This window comes from Betta splendens, chromosome 17 (genome assembly GCF_900634795.4).
Source record: "Betta splendens chromosome 17, fBetSpl5.4, whole genome shotgun sequence".
Classification (NCBI taxonomy): Eukaryota; Metazoa; Chordata; class Actinopteri; order Anabantiformes; family Osphronemidae; genus Betta; species Betta splendens.
In genome coordinates, this window is record NC_040897.2 from 3,001,125 (window position 1) to 3,019,371 (window position 18,247).

Below are 18,247 nucleotides of genomic sequence, written 5' to 3' on the forward strand. Positions count from 1 at the left end.
TGTTTGCTTACTTTTACTCATTCTGGCCTGGTAGCTTGTAGGTTTGAGCTTCGCCTTGACACCAGGTGTATCCTTAAGCAGGACACTAGCTCTCTGCTAATCCACTGCTCACAGGGCATGGGACAAATGCAGAGGACACAATTCCCCTGTGGGATGAATAAGCTGATGAGAATACACACTGCTGATGTACCACTGAGAAGCCTCACTGGATTTGCTGGTTTGAACGTTGCCTCCAGAGCTTCTGAGCCCACCACTACCCAGGAAACAAACTCAAGCTCTGGAGCTCATAGACTGTGGGCATGGTTCAGGACGGCTTTGCTTTGCTAGGACTATGCTGCATCTTGGACTAAAATCAGAGAGAACTCACCAGCCACTGTTTATCTGGGAGCTGGAGCTGAAGACAGGCAGCAGCTTTAAATACCTGGGAGTCAGGGGAGGACAGCATGGCACGGCACTGGTGGGGGTCATATCAGTGAGGACCTCACCTGGACACTCAGCTGGTCAAGAAAGCACAACAGCAGGTGCACTGTATGTCCTCAGGAGGTTTGTCCCCAAAGAACCTCGGTTGAGAGCAGCTGCAACACCGTGTGGTAGAACAGAACCACTGTGATGGACCATAGACTCAGGCAGAGGGTGAAGAGCGCGCAAGGTCACCGGGCCTCCACTGGTCTCTACTGCAGGCTGTCTACCCCTGGAGTCATCAAGGATCCCACCTCTGCACCGTTGCCTTTAAAACTGAATTAATTCATTTATTTGCACAGTTACGTTTTTAAGCTCGACGTAATTTCAGTTGAGCTGTTGAATTTAGTCGAAAGTACATGTTGGACAGATTAGGACTTGATCTCATTTTTTACTGGTCTTTCAAAGAAGATGTATCTTTTTTTTCCAAGAAAATGAGAAGTACACAAATTCAGTTCAAAGAGAACAGTCAGGCAATTTTATACATGTAACATGGAGACAACACAATGTGCTGCTACAGTTGCTTATCAAAAGAAAGGCGTGTCATTCAGTGTCAAACAGCATGCCAGTACACTGCAGTGCAGCCAAAGAATACAATCAAATGTCAGGATGCAAGCTGAAGTTGTGTGTGTGAAACAAACATTCTCTCCCAAACGTCATCCTAAGTCAAAAAGTAAAGACACAACAAGTTAAGAATCCGCCAATCTAAACACTTGAAGTGTGGTGCACCAACTAGAACCAGAAGCTGATGAGGCCACAAGAGTCAAAGACAGACAACATCTGCCTGAGGAACATTAACAGCAAAGCTGACAACAGAACCAGCTGACGGACACAAAAACAAACTGGGGTTCAGTTCTTACTCCAAGAGATGGACGAGGTCATGGCTACATGTCCTATGTAGAAAAGCAACTCACACTCTCATACCAAGTGATTAATTAAACTTAAAGCAAATGATATAAAATGATGAAATGTTTGAGCATTGCTACAGACAGCGAGGCTTATTAGGATCGTAATTGACACCGTAGAAGCAATCGCTTCCATCTGAAACACACAAAGGCATAAAGATCTGAATCTGTAGAAATAAGGCAAAAAGTAACATACATGAAAAAGGGAATATGTTCAATAAGCAGTAAGAGCAAACACAGATCCAAGGTCTGTAGGCCTTCCTCCTGGAACCATCCCATAACCCAGCTGAAGTCTGCAAATAAATAAAGAAATAAATAAGGTCACCCTGCAGGCAGCGCTGGGCCGTACAGTGATGCCAAGATGTCCATCGTCTATCGAGTTCTTAAACGTCCTCACAGATGGATTGCGTGGTTGCCTCCGTAGTGCTCCCTAATAGAAAACTACATCCATCCTAACGTCGCGTGTCCACTGCTGCTGGGATCAGATGAACCATTCCTTCTTGCTCTCGTCGATGGTTTCAGTAAAAGCTGGGTCGTTGACGATGATGGCGGCGTCCGCACAGTCCGCTGACTCTGCTCCTTTGGCCTCGTTGGTGTGATACGAGCCTTTGTGACGGAACATGTGGCGGATTACGAACACCATGATGCAGAGAGTGGAGAAGATAACCATGGAGATGATGCCTGGAAACAAAGGAGGCACGATTAACAAACGGGACACGTGCCATGAACTGCTTGGACATTAAACAATAAACCAGATTCACCCCCAATTATGGCAGAGTTCCGATCCACTCCATCCCCGTTAGCCTTGCCTTCACTGAAGGGGAAAGCAGCTCCAGCTGTGGGCAGAACAAACACTGTTCATTTAGTTTAGTTAGCGTAAATGCTGACTTTCAACCCTGTTTCTATTTCTCTACCAGCTTCGATGTGCCAGGGGTCGACAGCCGAGGCCATGGGGGAGATGGTTAGGGGTGAGGCTCCACAGTTGGACGGGACCAGAATCCCGTGGGTGCTGACGGGGGCCGCCATGCCCGAGCGCAGGGCAGCCTTCAAGGGTGCGATGCTGTTAAACTGAACTCTGGACAAGCAGCCCACGAAGCCCGGCGTGTTGTACCGCTCGATTAGGATCGGGTCAATCTGACCCGTCTCTGCAGGAAACACAGAGAACACGAAGCAGGCTTCAAAGGCGTTTCATTGAAAGGAAAAGGATGTGAGAACGACTATTCTTTGGCTCTTTGTCTCCTACCATGCACACGCATGCACACGCACACGCACACACACACACACACACACACACACACGCTTACCAAACACTTTTCCAAGGAAGATGCTTTTGACCAGGTTGAAGTGGGTGTCAGAGGCCTCCGGCAGGGTGTAGGTGGACACAGGGTAGTGGTCCAGCTGGACAGCGTGGAGAGAAACACAAGCAGAAGTTTAATCTTCAATGACTAACTGTGGTTCTGCTTCCACCTGTCTAAAGACAAAAGACTTACACTGCAATACACATGAACAGATACAAGTTCAACACCTAAGCCAGTGTGAGCATTTACTGGACACATTTCTAAGCTTATGGATTTTCTTAAGTATACACAATTCTTATTGCAACTGTTCACCATTTACAGCCCCATTTACTTCAACATTTCCTGAGAGCAGTAACTACAACCTGTATTTTAAAATGTCAAATTAAAAATTACATTATAAAGAAAAGATTTGTAAAAAGTTAAATGAGAATGGAAGTAATGACCTGTAGTCGTATCTCCCGTAGGTTCCTGGTAAGGTTGACAGAGTGTGGCTGTCCGTTGGCCATGTTACGATGGCCAACATCTATTGTATGAGGTTCTGCTAAGCCCCCTAGACTGTAGCGAATCTGAAGAGTACCTGAATATGCAGAAGTAGGCACAAATATATGAGCAGGTCACAGCACATCAAATATTTTAATGTACACGAATGAATAAAATAAGAGACACTATTGATGAATTCACCATTGTGTTTGAGAACCACAGCCAAGTAGTCCTGGGTCCTGGAGCTGATGTAGATCAGGATGCTGGGGGCGTTGGAGGTGCTGAAGCTGAACACTAGTTCCTCCTGGGTCAGGTTCGTCTCACTAGGAACGCCAACACCTGACAGGTTCGTCACGTCCCGCAAAGCAAAAGGTCCCGTGTCCTGCAGGAAGTCGTAACGCACCAGGGTTCCAGTCTCAAAGTACCCGCCCACGTCTGCCACACACAGGAGAAGGGGCTTACACCAGCACCAGGTACACTGGGCTGAATCTAATCTAATACGATGATGTCATCAATGTAACCTTGGTGAAAGCAGTTCAGGGCTGGAGGCCTTACCGTCAGTGCAGAAGGGCCCGTCATAGGCAGTGAGGGAGCAGTCACAGGAGTAGCCATTGTACTGCTCCACACAAGTCCCTCCATTCTTGCACAGCATCCCATAGCTGCTGCAGTAACCCTGGCAGCCTGGATTCACCCCCGGAGTCACCTTTGCCCTCGCCTCCAGGTCCAAGGTCACGCCGTTTACCTTCAGAGCACGCATGCAGCCCAGGAAGCCCCTCTGACCACTGGAGGCGCCTAAGGGTGAAGTGAGTTGAGTCCAGAGTCTAGAGAGAAAAGCCTCCCTCCACTCACTGATTATGAGCCTTACCAACATAAAGGTCACTGTAAAACTCCAGTTTGGGGTGTCCCTGTGGTGGAGTGAGTCTGACCTCCCTGTACAGTCCATCCAGCTGCAGCACCGCCTCCTTCACATTCTTCTCAGCTTCCACGCGATGCCACTGGTTGTCATTTAGTGGTGCCGGTGAGCGGACACTGAGCTCCACCCTCTCACTGCCTACGTCGAAGGAGAAGAGGACCACGGAGCCTCCTGGGAGCGATGATACGAAGTCAAATCAGTAAAGAGGTGTAAACACAGCCCTGTCTAGCAGCATGAAAAGAATCACCTTCCAAACGTCTGTCCGTCTATCCGTATGTACAAACATACATAGCTACAGTCTGATTAAAACGGACTAGTGTTGGACAGGTGAATGGAGTAAAGTAAAATTCTGTGTTTTTTAGGTGCAGCACAGACTTCTTCACTTTCAACTGTTTGACTAATTCCAGTGGCAATGTTTAAAAGGAACAAACTACAGTCAGAAACTAAAGCTGCTACACTGCCTTCAGATATTTGGTGATTTGGTGCCATATGACATGAAAATGTCTCATTATGTTTAGGTTTTCACACCACCAGGTGATCAGGTGCCATCAGCTTTAGTGTCAGATGACACAAAGTCTTATATTAACAGGTTAAGTACACACTGGCAACGGAGATATGGGCCGCTAAGACAAGCTACACCGAAAAGCTCAAGAACCAACGACCCTGTGACAGTATGGAATGTGCTCCACTAGTTTCTGTTCATTATTCATTATTCAACACTGGGCTCAGATATGCACTTGTTAATCCCTCCTGTTTTTTCTCTTTACTTTTTGTGTCCTTACTGTAACTTGGTTATTGTATACTGTATATGTAAATATGTTATTTATTCTTATTGTATTGGCTACTTTTTGCACTGTGCATCCTTTACCATCATCCCTCCTCTGAATGTGTGTACTATAAACTTTTAAGACTGCAAAAAATTCCTTGTGCAAACACACATGTCAATAATCCACATTCCTGATTCCATGAAGCACATCCCCTGGTCTCATGGTATACAGTAATCCTTAGGAGAGCTCTAAGAGTCACATGAGAAGCTTTGCCCCTGCTGGTAAAAGGCAATGTAGAAATATCCCCTTTGATGGTGTCCATATCTCATACCTCTGAGTTCAATGTGAAGGAAATCGCTGGTTCCCAGGTTCTCCACCAACACTCCACTGGTGGACGAAGTCTTGAAGTAGAAGGAGATGTCTGTGCTGGTTTCTCCTCTGAAGGAGGAAATGTGAAGTGAGGAGACAGGGCTGGTGAAGGAGGCTGCATTCCAATAGTTCCCTGCAGAACACACCACAAATGTCTCTTTAATCGGATCAAATATGTACAGTAAGTCTGGTGAAGCATTGATGAGTGAGGACACTTACAGTCCCCATGGCACCTGAGGGGCCCCACAGTCAGCTTGGCCTCAGACCCAGCTCGGCTTGTGTCTCCAACCACAACCTGACTGACTGGCAGATGTTCTTTATACACCAGCAGGCCTGCATCCTCCTTCCTACAAACACACACACACACACACACACGCACGCGCACACACACACACACACACACACACACACACACACGCGCGCGCGCGCACACACACACACACACACACACACACACACACACACACACACACACACACATGTGTTTGAGTTTTATTGGGCTGCGGAAGTTATCCACTCACAGTGTGTCCCATCATTGCTCCACTCACCAGGCACGCAGGTCAGCATCACAGTTGCAGAAGTGTTTGGGGTTGGTGCAGTTATGTTCAATACCACAGGAACACTTCTGGATCCCTGGTCCTGAACCTCCCCAGTAGGAATGCCTCTCGTTGGCTCTTCCTACCCACCAGGTAAACGGGACCCCACCTGGCATCAAACCAGAGGCTGGTTTTTAGTTTCTGATTATTCTGCATTTGGAGTTCTGAGCTGGAGCTGATGGCGGCTCCTTACCCGGAGTATTGAGCAGGCGAGACATCCGGCACGTGTAGGCTATATGCTGTTCACAGTATTGTGCACTGCTGGTGAGAGACAACACCTGGACACAAGAACAGAAACAGCCTCTGCTAATGCTTCACTTTACCTACAGTAAAGACAGCTCTTGTACATTGTGTGTTGACAGGTCTACAGTATGTTCTTTATTTAAAGCTTCCTGGGCATAATCTACTGGACATATCTGTTCGTCTCCTGCTGTTATGCAGCAGTGAGTGCTCATTCTGTACCTGCTCATCAGTCACATTGTAGGTGATCTGCAGCACTGCCTTGCCCTCCTGGTCTGCACTGGTGACAGATGTCTGGGGGGACAGGTTGTTCTTCAGTGTGGTCCAAACCTTTTCCTCTGAAAGACCAAAGAACAGTCACATCCAAGCACAGTTGCTACAGAAGGCGCGTCGAGGAAATATTTTTTTACTGTGATTCCCAGAGTCAGACCATGAAATCAAACATCCCACCTGTCATGTCACAGCTGACTCGGAAGGGAGGAATGGATCCACTGCCATCCGGGTCGATCCAGTAGCTCCCTGAACTCTTGCCCTGGTGCTTATACTCCTCACAGGATTGCTGATACAGCGCTATAAAGGAGACGCAACAGTCAAATTCTGTGTCTAGATCATTGAGTTTAGAATTGAGGTTTGGTAAGGATTAGAGCAAGGGTTAGATGTCTGCCTTAGTTGTGATGTTCAAGGTTAGGGTAAGGGGCTAGGGAAGGCATTATTATCACCGCAAGTGATAATAATGTGTGTGTGTGTGTGTGTGTGCGTGCGTGCGTGCGTGCGTGCGTGCGTGCGTGCGTGCGTGCGCGCATGTGCATTTACACATGTGGCAGGTGGCTCCAGTGTATCCAGTGCCACTGCAGTTGCAGCTGAATGTGTCCCACGTCTGGGAGCAGCGTCCCCCGTGCTCGCAGGGGCTGGGAACACACCTGACAGGACAAAGACAGACCAAACCAGAACCCATTATATCTGCTGCAAAGCACTGGAGCTGTCTGCTGGGCCACGAGTGCCATACCTGTCTAAAATGGCACACATATCCAGGCTGACGTTTTCAAAGCTGCCCATCTGGCCCTGCTCCACAGCCCAGAGGTCAGCCGGGTAGTTGTCTATTTGGATCATCTGCATGCAGCCCTGGAAAGAGCGCTGAGGCGACCGAGTATTGGTGTGCAAGAAGTACCCTAGAGACGAAAACAAGGGGCAAAGGATAAATATGGGTGAAATGAGATCTGTCTGTGGGCTGTTTGTGAGCTCATTTTAATGAAGTCAGTAGATAAAAAAATAAGAACCATCAGAACATCAGTCCTTGATTGACAGGTAACAACGTGAAGTTGTTGGTACAGTGTGTCATGTGTACTGTGGGACAACTGCTTCAACAGATAGAGATGTGTTCGTGATGTGTTAGTGATGTGTTCTGTGTATAGTGAAATAATGACACTAATAGACAAACGGCTTTGACTTGACTTCACAAAGGCAGGTACTTATTTCATATCGTTCACTGACAGAAATGGACTGTAAGGCCTTAAACCTAAAGTGCCTTGAGTTGGTAAATCTTTTGAAACACCCACCTCCAAAGTAGTAGGTTCCTCCGGTCTGGATGTGGACGGGGATGGCTGTTCTGATAGTGGAAGCTTCGTCTCCATCTACTGTCAACATCGCATAGTTCTCTACAACAGTCAGACGGACCTCATGCCACTGCCCGTCATTCAAACCTGAGCCTGAGCGAAAACATAGAAAATAAGACCTGATTAGGGCAGCCATAGACAAAGAGGAAACCCGTAAACTACCAAACTCCAATTCTGATACCTGAGAAGATGTCAATGCGGGTGCTCTTCTTCTGGGTCACATTCATGTGGACGGTGACCTTGCCCTCTGTCAGCGCCACCTCCACCCAGCCGTCAGCTAGCGCTGTGAACATTAGCAGGCCGTTGGGGTTCCATGTCCTGAAAAGCAGGCTGACCGACAGAGTGTCACTGTTGGTCTGACCCGGCAGCCGAAGGAAGGATGAGGAGGTGAAGAAGACGGGGGAGGAGTTGGAATCCGCGCAGGAGAATGTCAGGTTACGCTACAGCGCGAGTAAAGAAGAGAGAAAACCATGAATACGAGCTGCTCAGGGCTTTACTAAAGGCTGGTCCAGTCCTTTCATTACATACATGTTAGAAAAAGGAGAACTACTGTAACATGCCCAAGTCCTAACCCTTCCTCCGTCTCTGCCCTTGTTCACTCATTGAGGTAACACTAGCTTGTCTGGAAAGTTTATCACAGAAGCTGAGTCCGCGTTCATGGACAAGAAGAGGAAAAGTGATCAGTCCAGGTACAAGCATCAGAGAAACCCTAAACAACTACTACTACAACTACTGGTGACCATTCTGAGGAAATTGCTTTCTATGTCATAGACTACAGTATACCTAAAAATGTAAGTTTACTTCCTCCCAGGTCTCCTTCTCTGCTTCTGGATCTGCATAAACCCGTTCAAGGTGGAAGCAATCTGGTGAGTAGAAGAGTGGCACCGTTGGCTGGAGGAGACTGAGCAGCAGCCTTTGTCAGCAGAGAGCCTCCATCTTATTGTAGCCTCTCTCATTTCATGGTGCAGCAATGGTTTTGGTGGAAAATCCGTTCCTAATTGTCCGAGCTGTGACCGAGCCAAGGTTGGTTAAGGTCAGTTTCTTACTGTGCTTGGTCTCACGTGTCTCTCTTCTTTGTCACTGGTCTTCCTCCTTTCCAGTGTCACATCTCCATTCGAATAGTTTCACTTCATTATACTTCATAAACAGCCACTACTACTAATAAATACATCACTACTACAAAAAAGCCATCCCTGGAACATTCCTCGTTGTATGTTAGCGACTGGGTTATCACCTTTTCAAGTCATCTATAGTTTTCCCCTCCTCTGTTGATGGAGAATAGCTTGTGCTGCTCTGCTTAGAACCATTCCTGCCTCCAGAAGTCTGCCCATAAAAAACATTCTCCTGTACCTGCATTTTGGCCTGAGGACAGCTGCTCTAGCTCTAATATACTTTATCTACATATCTTCTATTCTGTGTGGTCACTGTGGTCCTCGCCACCTTAGTTGTTCCACTAAAGCCGTTCTACTTGCAAACCCTGGTTTACCTTGACAGCAGGAGTAGGCATTAATCACAGTAAGTATCATGAAGTCAGTCTTTGGCAGCCTCATCCTCTGCTTTAGTGCCTCCTTCAGGATGAGCACCAGCCCTTCCTCAACAGTGTCTTCAACTCAACCTGTCAACTAGTTTATGTTTGCACAGCTGATCTGATCTTTCATGTTATTGACAAAATCCTTCATATGCACAAGGATTAGCTTTGGAGTACCACAAGGTTCTATGCTTGGTCCAATACTTTTCAGTCCATACATGTCCACTCTAGGTGATATATTTGGAAAGAATTCTATACATTATACTGATACTCAGCTATATATGTCTTTGGAACCAAATGAAACAGATCAACTAGTCAAAATTTAAAGTTTTTTAAAAGACATCAAATCCTGGATTTCCCAAAACCTCCTTCAACTAAATTCAGATAAAACCGAAGTTCTTATTGTTGGGCCTAAAAATCACAGAGACACACTTTTGAATCACATACTGTAGCTACTTTGGATGACAAAACAGTGGCTTGTTTGTGAGGAACCTTTGTGTCACCTTTGACCAGGATCTCTCTTTTACATCATACATTAAACAAATCTCCAGAACCGCCTACTTTCATCTTAGCTAAATATAGCTAAAAATCAGAAGCATCCTCTCCCAGAGTGATGCAGAGATACTGATCCATGCATTTGTTACCTCTAGGCTGGACTATTGTAACTCCTTACTCATAGGATGTCCTAACAGCTCCTTAAAAAGCCTATAGCTAATTCAAAATGCTATAGAGTTCTGATGGGACTTAAAAAGAGAGATCACATTTCTCCTACATTAGCTTCTCTGCACTGGCTGCAAATGTAGGATAGAATTTAAAATTCTCCTACCCGCCTATGAAGCACTTAATGATGAAGTTCCTTCTTATCTTAAAGACCTCATAGTTCCTTATGCTCCCAGCAGAACACTTCGTTCTCTGCGCTACTTGTGGTTCCTAGAGTCTTAAAATATAGAATGGAAGGCAGAGCTTTTAGCTACCAAGCTCCTCTCCTTTGGAATCAGCTCCCTGTTCAGGTTTGAGAAGCTGACACACTCTTCACCCTTAAGATGAGGCTTAAAACCTTCCTTTATAGTTAGAGATGGTTCAGGTCACTGGCAATGATTGTTAGTCACAGGAACCTAATTTATACACTGAGCTTCTCTGTTTCCTCCTACCTCTTCTGTCCAATAACCCTCCATGATTGTTTCATGTTTAACTAACCTTGGCTCTTTTTCTCCAGTAGTTATGCTTCTCTCTCTCTCTCCCTCCCCCACTCCGTCCTCACCTACAGGTATCATCGGACTCAGAGCAATGTGTCTGTTATAGGCAGCTGCAGATCCAACCATCCTGCCTGTGTCCAGTTGTAATTAATTACAGTTAAAGGCTTGCTGTATGTGGGATTTGTTGGATTTAGTTGTGTAAGGTCTTAAACCTTACCTTGTAACGGGCCTTGACATAACTATTGGCGCTATATAAATAAGACAGAGAGACACCACAAACTGCCCTTGTTCACTAAATGAGGTAACACTCAACTTGTCTAAATAGTTTTTCACAGAAGCTGATTCCGCGCTCATGGATGAGCATAACATAAAATTATTCTTTCCTATTTCACAAGCTAATCACTGTCTTAGATCTTTACATTATAAAAAAAAAGAAAAAGTGATCCAGGTAGAACCATCATAAACAAATCATTTTCAGCCAATCACTAAAGAACTGATTAAATTGTACTTTAGAACTGATTTTCATAGCAAGGAAACTATAAATATAGCGTGGTACATGGTAAGTTTAAGAAGGGTTGTCTCAAGAAGGATCTGGCCACAATACAGAGGAACTTTTCTGAACTTTCATAATTTAGATTTTAATCTTGAAACAAAAAGTTCCTCTTTCCTAATGCTTCACCACAATCATAGGACCGAGCCAACATCCTCACTGAAACTACGCCAAATCAGAGCAACTCGTAATACCTTTAAGTAATTTTACCTCTGAGAGAGTATAATTCACCTTTTATGAACACAGGAAGCTGTCTGTCAAACAGCCAAGCTCAACATGTATTTAGAGTCCGCTTTTTGTGGTGCTTTAACATATTTACTTGTTTACATAACGATACACTTGTTTTCCATATTCTTACAAAGCTGGACGTATCCACTTTCTTCCTGCGGATCAGGTTAGTGATGTTTTCTCCATTGTAGGTTATTCCCTCCATGCAGCCCACAAAGTTCTCTCTGCCTCCTGAGCTTGGCTTGGCGGACACAGGCAGCCCTCCGAAGCTGATCTGAGACGACACAGTGAGGTAAACAACACGAATCAGTGAAGAAAACAACACGACACAGTGGGGTAAACAACACGACACAGTGGGGTAAACAACACGACACAGTGGGGTAAATAACACGACTCAGCGGAGTTGGTCTATATTAGTAGTATTAACTTAAATAGAATCTGTTTGTGATTCAGATGGTTACGTCTTAATTCCTCAATCTTAAATATCCAGCTGGTGGGATTCAATTAGATATTTATATTTGTATTTAAACTGCATATAGATGCCAAATATATACATTGTCTCTCCTTATCAATGAGCACTGATGCAGTCTGTCTCCTGACTGGGAGCTATTTAAAGGGCCAGTGTACTACTGTGATCTGCTTAGATGATACCTCGTAGTCCAGATCCAGGTGGTCAAACTCCCCATTGGTTCTGAACTGCTGAGTGTGGTGGTCCAAAGTGAAGTTGACGTTCCTACGGAAACGCTCTATGACAACTGAGTGCCAGTGGTCGTCATCCAGTAAGCTGCCACTGTTCACAGAGGTGTGACCCTGAATGGAGCCGTACTGGTTGCTGCCTGGAGAGGAAGCACAGAAAGCAGAGAAGAAAGCACTTTGTAAATGTTCAACCTATTTCTCACAGTGCTACACTCTGGAGACACCACACACATGCTGTGGAAGGTTACCTAGGTTGATGCTGAGCTGTAGTCTGGCCCTGCGGAGCTCTAGGGAGATGTAGTCTCCTTGCTGTCCTTCTCCGTGGAGCAGGACTCCATCTCCAGCCATGGTTCTGAACTTCAGAGAGATAACATCCTTCACAATCTTCATCTTTTTACTTCTAAAACGGTAGGAGATGACGCTGTGGCCATCAAATGGAATGACGTCAGCCCCTGAAAGACGAAAAAGAATATTCTCCATAGTAGCAGCCCGGGATTTGGGAAAGAGTTTGTGTTCTAAATCTGTCCACCTTTCCAGAGATCCCCACTGCAAGTCACGGAAAACTGTCACAGAATCAGTCCTGCTGCAGCCTTAGTTATGCCTCTGCCTCAGAGTCTGACACTGTACCCAAAGTCTCATTCAACCCTTTTTGCATATTCAACTCACATCTATTTCATTTTGTCAGTTCATTGGATTTATATTAATTCATTGTTTCTTGTGAGAATTTGCTTCTAACTGACACTACAAGAAGTCTGCAAGTTTGCTTTAAATTTAGGGAAAATGTCTTTTTCCTGTAGACAGCCAACTGTTTCTCCTGAATCACACTCTGCTTAGTGAGATACAGTATCTGTCAGAGTTGGTTTACCGCATTCCATTTCCTTCAGAGCGGTTCTCTGCAAAGCACAGAGGTTAACTTTAAAACACATGATTTAAATGAGCGAGTTCATGTTCACGGGACCATACTGTCATATGTTGTCTAGCTGAAAGAAAACAACCAAATTGTTGTCCGTAGTTGTGCGTGAGTGGTTGTCTGTGATGGACCTGTGCAGGCCTCTCGCATTGGAGAGGTCTTCAGTCTAGTTTGGTTTTCACTTAAAGAAGTCAGATGGCGGTATCAACTATACCTAATATCAAATGCTGTCTGCGATGCAATCTACTAGATGAAGCATTTTTAGATGTCCTGGGGTTTGGTCAGAGGCTGATTTGTTCACATGCATGTTGACCAACACACGTTTTGATGGAAAGCCCACAGGCAAAGCATTGTTTGTCCTTTGAGAGACTTGTTTCCACTCAAAGTGGTATTTTAACACTTTTTATTATAAGTATTATAAGACCTTTAATATTCATGTGCATCTCTTTCATACAGTACCTGAATGCTTCTGCATTCCTGGAGCTTGTTTCACTAAGCAAGGGTCATTTGTTGAGCGCCTGACTGATGTTTGTGTCCGTTGCTCAAAGAAATCCATAAAATCCAGAGAACTACAGTACAAACGTTTTCATGTGACACTCTACATGTACCTGTCTCTCAGTGTAGAGTCTGACAAACAACCTCCTCCTGCAGCTGTGCTGGATGGATCACTAGTCATACTCACAGTAGGAGCAGCCGTAGAGCTCCAGGCGGACTCCGGCTCGTCCCTCCCTGCTCCACTCCAGCGGGAGGAAGCGAACGTAGCGAACTATGATGGGGTGCTGCAGCTCATGGCGAACCACACCCTCGCTGTTCACGTTGCCCTCAAATGTCTGGAATTATACATAAACTACAGTTATTCTGTGACTGCTCTTCTGTGTCTCACAGACTGTTAGAAGTTGTTCATGCTTCAGCCTCGTTAGGGAGGACATAGCCTCAAATTGAGCATCACTGTCAGAGCAGTCTGAAGTGAAATTATGTCCACAGAACATGCAGGTTTCTGGGCAGACGTGTTGGTAAGTTCTGAAGTCAGCCTTGTGTGTTTTGCGCTCGTTTATGATCCTCACCCAGATGTTTCCATCCTGTAGATAAGGTCTCCAATTCTTCTGTGTGTCACTGTAAAGCAGGCGATACTTGCTGGTCCAGTCAGAGCTACTGTAGCGTCCCTGTGTTGCTATGGCAACCACCTGCTTCCTAGAACCCAGGTCCACCTGTAACCACTGGTAACGGTCTGTATCCAAGGGTGACCAGCCTCCAGCACCTAAGTATCAAAGAGCAGAGAAACACATCCTTTGGAACGGTTCTTCCCACAGATGAAAGGCTGAGTGTGAGTGTGTTGTCCCTGTGAGCAACGACGTAGAAGACATAACACACAACAGACTACCATTCTGTCCTGCCCAGCTAGTTCTCATCTCTGGTAGTCATATTTGAGCTTCTGCAGTCGACCTGTTTGCTCTCATACCCAGCAAGTTGCACATTTGCTGCTGGATGAAGAGGTTCAGTATTACCGGTTGTCTGTATACTGTACGTGCTGAACCCGATTCTCGTATTTCATTAAAAACCAAACCCTTAGTACTCCACACAGAAGATAGATGCTTTTCTCACACATCGTGCATTTATATAATTCATTGAATAAAGGGCACCACTGCTTCCTGTGGCTAGGAGGAGGAAGTGTGAATTAATTGCATACACACATTACCAGACTGATTCCACTGTAGAACATCTCTCTCCACGTCTCCCATTAAACGTACCTTGCTTCCGACTGAGCTTGGCGTATCCAGCTCCATATGCTCGGCCGTACACTGAAGAGCTTGTGAAGGAGCTGTAGGGGAGGGGGGTGGCCAGGCTGTCCTCACACTTCCCTGTTCAAAGCAGACGAACACACAGCAGGTCACGGTCATTTACAGCTCAGTCTGTTAGTTTGTGGTTCCATGTCTTTTGGACCCTTATCATCATGGTTGTAGCTTATTTCCAGATTTGTTGGTCCAGTACCTGTGTCTAGTTGTGATGTTTAGTTGTTGTTTTTGTTCAGTAATCTCAATGGCTTTTTTACTGTTCCTGCTATAAAGAGATTTACTGTTTATAGCTCAATACATTTGAATTTGTGTTTGTGACACTGTTTCTTCATCAGAATATTACATGTTTTTACACTTGTGTTTGTGCACATTTGTGTGTTCGTGTTTTTTTAGGTACTTTCACTACATGTTTTTGAAACAAAAGATGTGTGACTAATGTTAATGACTGAGACTAATTTTGCTGTTAGCTAGCTCCCCAAAACCAGGATTAGCAACACGATGGATGATGTCAGAAGGTGGCAGTCACTGCTCTTACACAGCCCGAGTGACAAAAGCTATTTAGTGGACAGAAATGACGTCACAGAAACTAAAAAACTAAACGATCTAAATCAGGCAGAAGCACATTCATTAAAAAAGGGAAGTGTCTCCACAGACATTTGAGTCTTTTTAATAGCTCTCAGTCAGATGGTTCCAGGTTCTAGGGTCTGCGTTGGGAGCATCACTGCTGATTTCAGCTGCTCTCAACACAGACGCATGTGTGTAATGTGTAAGTTGGTCTTTGTTCTCAACACACCAGAATTGATGTAAGGTGGAGATGGGGGAGGGGTGTGTGTGTGTGTGTGTGTGTGTGTGTGTGTGTGTGTGTGTGTGTGTGTGTGTGTGTGTGTGTGTGTGTGTGTGTGTGTGTGTGTGTGTGTGTGACAGGTGCAGGACATGGTAATGAGATTCCTCATATGCATTACAATAGCCACCAAAGCCTGCCCTGGACAAACTGTCATCTGCTCATGTCAGATTCTGTTTTCTGGTCATACATTTGAACAGTGGGTGTTGTTGTATCCACTGCATCATTGTTTTATCAGTAAATGTGGTACATTAGTTTGAAATACTGCTCTTCATGCTGACTGGTGCTGCAGCAGTGGTTTGGCGCGAGTTCCGCCATGAACATATGTTGCAACACAAGCTAATCAAGACCCTCTGAGCCCTGATGGACTAACCTGCTGGCTACAAGCCCACAGTGAATTATTCACAGGGTGGGGAATATCTGATAACGAAATGAAATAATATGTCTTTTGGTCCAGCTAATAATGAATTACCGTTTGAATGAAGACATGCTGAATGATCCTGAACGGTGACTTGTTGGAGATAATCTGAGTGCTTTAATGAGGAAGAGCTGTAAGGTTTCTAAACTTTACTTATTTTTTTATTTATTTATTTTTTAAACTTTACTTATTAAATATTCACAACCAACTGAATTTGCTCTAAGGCTTAAGTGTTGTCTTACTGATGATCTAATTTAATTGTAACTGTAACCAAGTTAACAAGTTATTGCAATTAGAAGGCTCTAATTCACATACAGTAAAAAACAATTCATGCCCGAATCCAGATCATAAAGGGTTAAAGCCAGGATGCTGCGGGGTCTCTATGGGCCTGTTTACTAAACAGGCACCCACTCCCACCCCACTGGGAGGCACCGGCTTCCTGGATGGTTGATCAGCACCTGCAGACAAGCGTGGAGGCTGTTACGACTTAAGCCATCTGTGAAGTTGTGCTGAAGGTCATCTACACTTTATCATTCTAAGACCTGGGCAGTTGGGAAAGTGTCACGTCAGTGAGTTGGTTGTTGTTACAGATTATAACAGACACGATCAAGAGGCTGGAATAAACGGTGACAAAATCCACACCATGAGTCCCTGAGAAGCGACACGTCACATGGTCCCACTACAGCGACAGCAACAGAAAGTGTCAGCACTGACTGGTCCAGTTCCACTCACTCAGCTTCAGACTCGTTGTGCTGGAGTCTGTCCCAGCTGTCATTAGATATGGTATCTCTTACAATATCCCCACAACATGTCTGTCTTACATAGTCTCATAAAAGAGTCTTATAGTCTTATAAATATCTGTCTTTTTCTATACACACTGTAATTTGAGAATCAGAGACCAGCCATCTTCAAACACAACAGCACATACAGAGACATCTGTGACTGGAACGGACAAACAACATTTGCCTAAAAGCCTTTTATATATTACTACAGAAACTTAGATGGGATGTTTTCATTCCCACAAGGTTGGGACAGAGGCAACTCCAGAAAGGTGGATCTGAAACGCTGTGTGGAAAGGTTGCAGCGTAGACCAGGAGGCCAAAACCGGGCCTGTAAACACACCAGCAGGTTCTGCAGACACCACATACAGTACTGGACGTCTGCAGTCCAGAGCTGTCGCCTGTTGACAAGGTTTGGCCTCAGTGACAAGAAGATTTAGAAAATAGCAGATGCAGAAAGTGCAAGTGGGTAAATTCCACTTGCAAAACCCCAGCAATTAGTATCCTCCAAATTAGATGATGTAATACATGTTAAATATTATTTTGCTCTGAATCACATTTTTTGGATGTGTTTGTATATGTATTACACAAGTGAGACGATAGTTGCACTGATGAGGGAGGAGCTGCTCCATTAACGACACCTCACACCTGGGCTGTGTTGTTATCGGCCGTTCGTTAAAGGCAGTCGATGAGCTGTAGCATTTACGGTGTATCAGCTACTGTGTTCATGTCATGAAGCTTCCTTAACTCATCCCCACACAGGTAAACAGCCCTTTGGCGTGAGTCACTAGTCGTGTCGCATGGTTCCCTGTAAACCCGTAAACGGGCTCCCAGCGGGCTGCGGGAGACGCCACCACGCTAGCCACGGCTGCTAGCGCCCACGCGCACACGCGCGCGAGTGCGTTAGCCTACTCACGGGATGCTGAGGCTGTAGCGCTGAAGGTGCTGGTGATGCTGCACGCGAGCGGCAGCAGCAGCAGCAGCAGCATGGCCGCGGAGGGGAAACGCCACGCCGTCCAAGTGATGAGCAGAGACCGTCGAGGCGGTTCGGGCGGCTCCGGACGGCTCCGAGCGGCTCCGCTTCCTCGGTCTGTTGTTCGAGGCTGCTTTCTTTATCAGCCGTCCCCGTCGTCTCCCGTCCCGTCCCGTCCCGTCAGTCCGTCCGTTCGTTCGTTAATCAGCTGCGCCGCAGCGCCCGTTCACCGAGAGCCTCTGCAACGTCACCGGCGACGGAACACGGCTGTGCTGCGGACTGGGCCCGGATCTCCAGGTGCATGGTCAGACACCAACGGTCGGGAGCTGTCCGCGCGCTGAACTGCAGAGCGGATCCAGACTCCCCCGCTCCCCGCAGCATTTGGTACGGTCCGACCTATAACAATACGGGGCAAGGGCTCCCCGAAACAACGGGAGGGGGGTGGAAGCAGACGGGAACGGGCGGGCCCCATAGGGAACCCAGCAAGGTGTCGACGCAGCACGCGTCTGGACAATAGGGCTTCAGAAGAGGACCAACACCAAGCTGTTAATAAAGCTGTGGGAATGGCTGCAAGCAGCCTGACTCAGCTGCATCCTTCCACTGAACCTCATAAGGTCCATGCAAACGTGATGCTCCCCTGTGTGTCCATTCAGATATTATTAAACCAGTTTAAATTGCAATAAAGTTTCAAAGGC

At 45.9% G+C, this 18,247-nt stretch overlaps 1 protein-coding gene across 1 annotated transcript; it reads right to left on the bottom strand.

The window, feature by feature from the left end:
- Positions 1-909: 909 nt before the first annotated feature.
- Positions 910-18,214, bottom strand: cntnap2b (contactin associated protein 2b). Its single transcript, XM_029132781.3, has 25 exons — positions 17,496-18,214; positions 14,497-14,607; positions 13,813-14,006; positions 13,431-13,578; positions 12,087-12,290; positions 11,794-11,978; positions 11,273-11,416; positions 7,822-8,080; positions 7,584-7,733; positions 7,034-7,196; positions 6,841-6,947; positions 6,478-6,597; positions 6,250-6,365; positions 5,981-6,065; positions 5,740-5,896; positions 5,411-5,538; positions 5,154-5,324; positions 4,008-4,226; positions 3,698-3,934; positions 3,344-3,577; positions 3,106-3,239; positions 2,669-2,762; positions 2,279-2,509; positions 2,126-2,200; positions 910-2,045 (listed from the first exon to the last, which is right to left on the bottom strand). The coding sequence occupies exons 1-25, from the start codon at positions 17,566-17,568 to the stop codon at positions 1,846-1,848; spliced, it is 3,939 nt and encodes a 1,312-aa protein (XP_028988614.1). The 5' UTR covers positions 17,569-18,214; the 3' UTR covers positions 910-1,845.
- Positions 18,215-18,247: the final 33 nt, after the last annotated feature.

Excerpts from the sequence above, each read along its gene's own strand:
- cntnap2b (XM_029132781.3), bottom strand. The coding sequence starts at position 17,568 with ATGCTGCTGCTGCTGCTGCTGCCGCTCGCGTGCAGCATCACCAGCACC. Across the intron at positions 3,935-4,007 it reads TTACAGTGACCTTTATGTTG|GCGCCTCCAGTGGTCAGAGG; the intron begins GTAAGGCTCATA and ends CTTCACCCTTAG. Across the intron at positions 2,510-2,668 it reads CTTCCTTGGAAAAGTGTTTG|AGACGGGTCAGATTGACCCG; the intron begins GTAAGCGTGTGT and ends TGTTTCCTGCAG.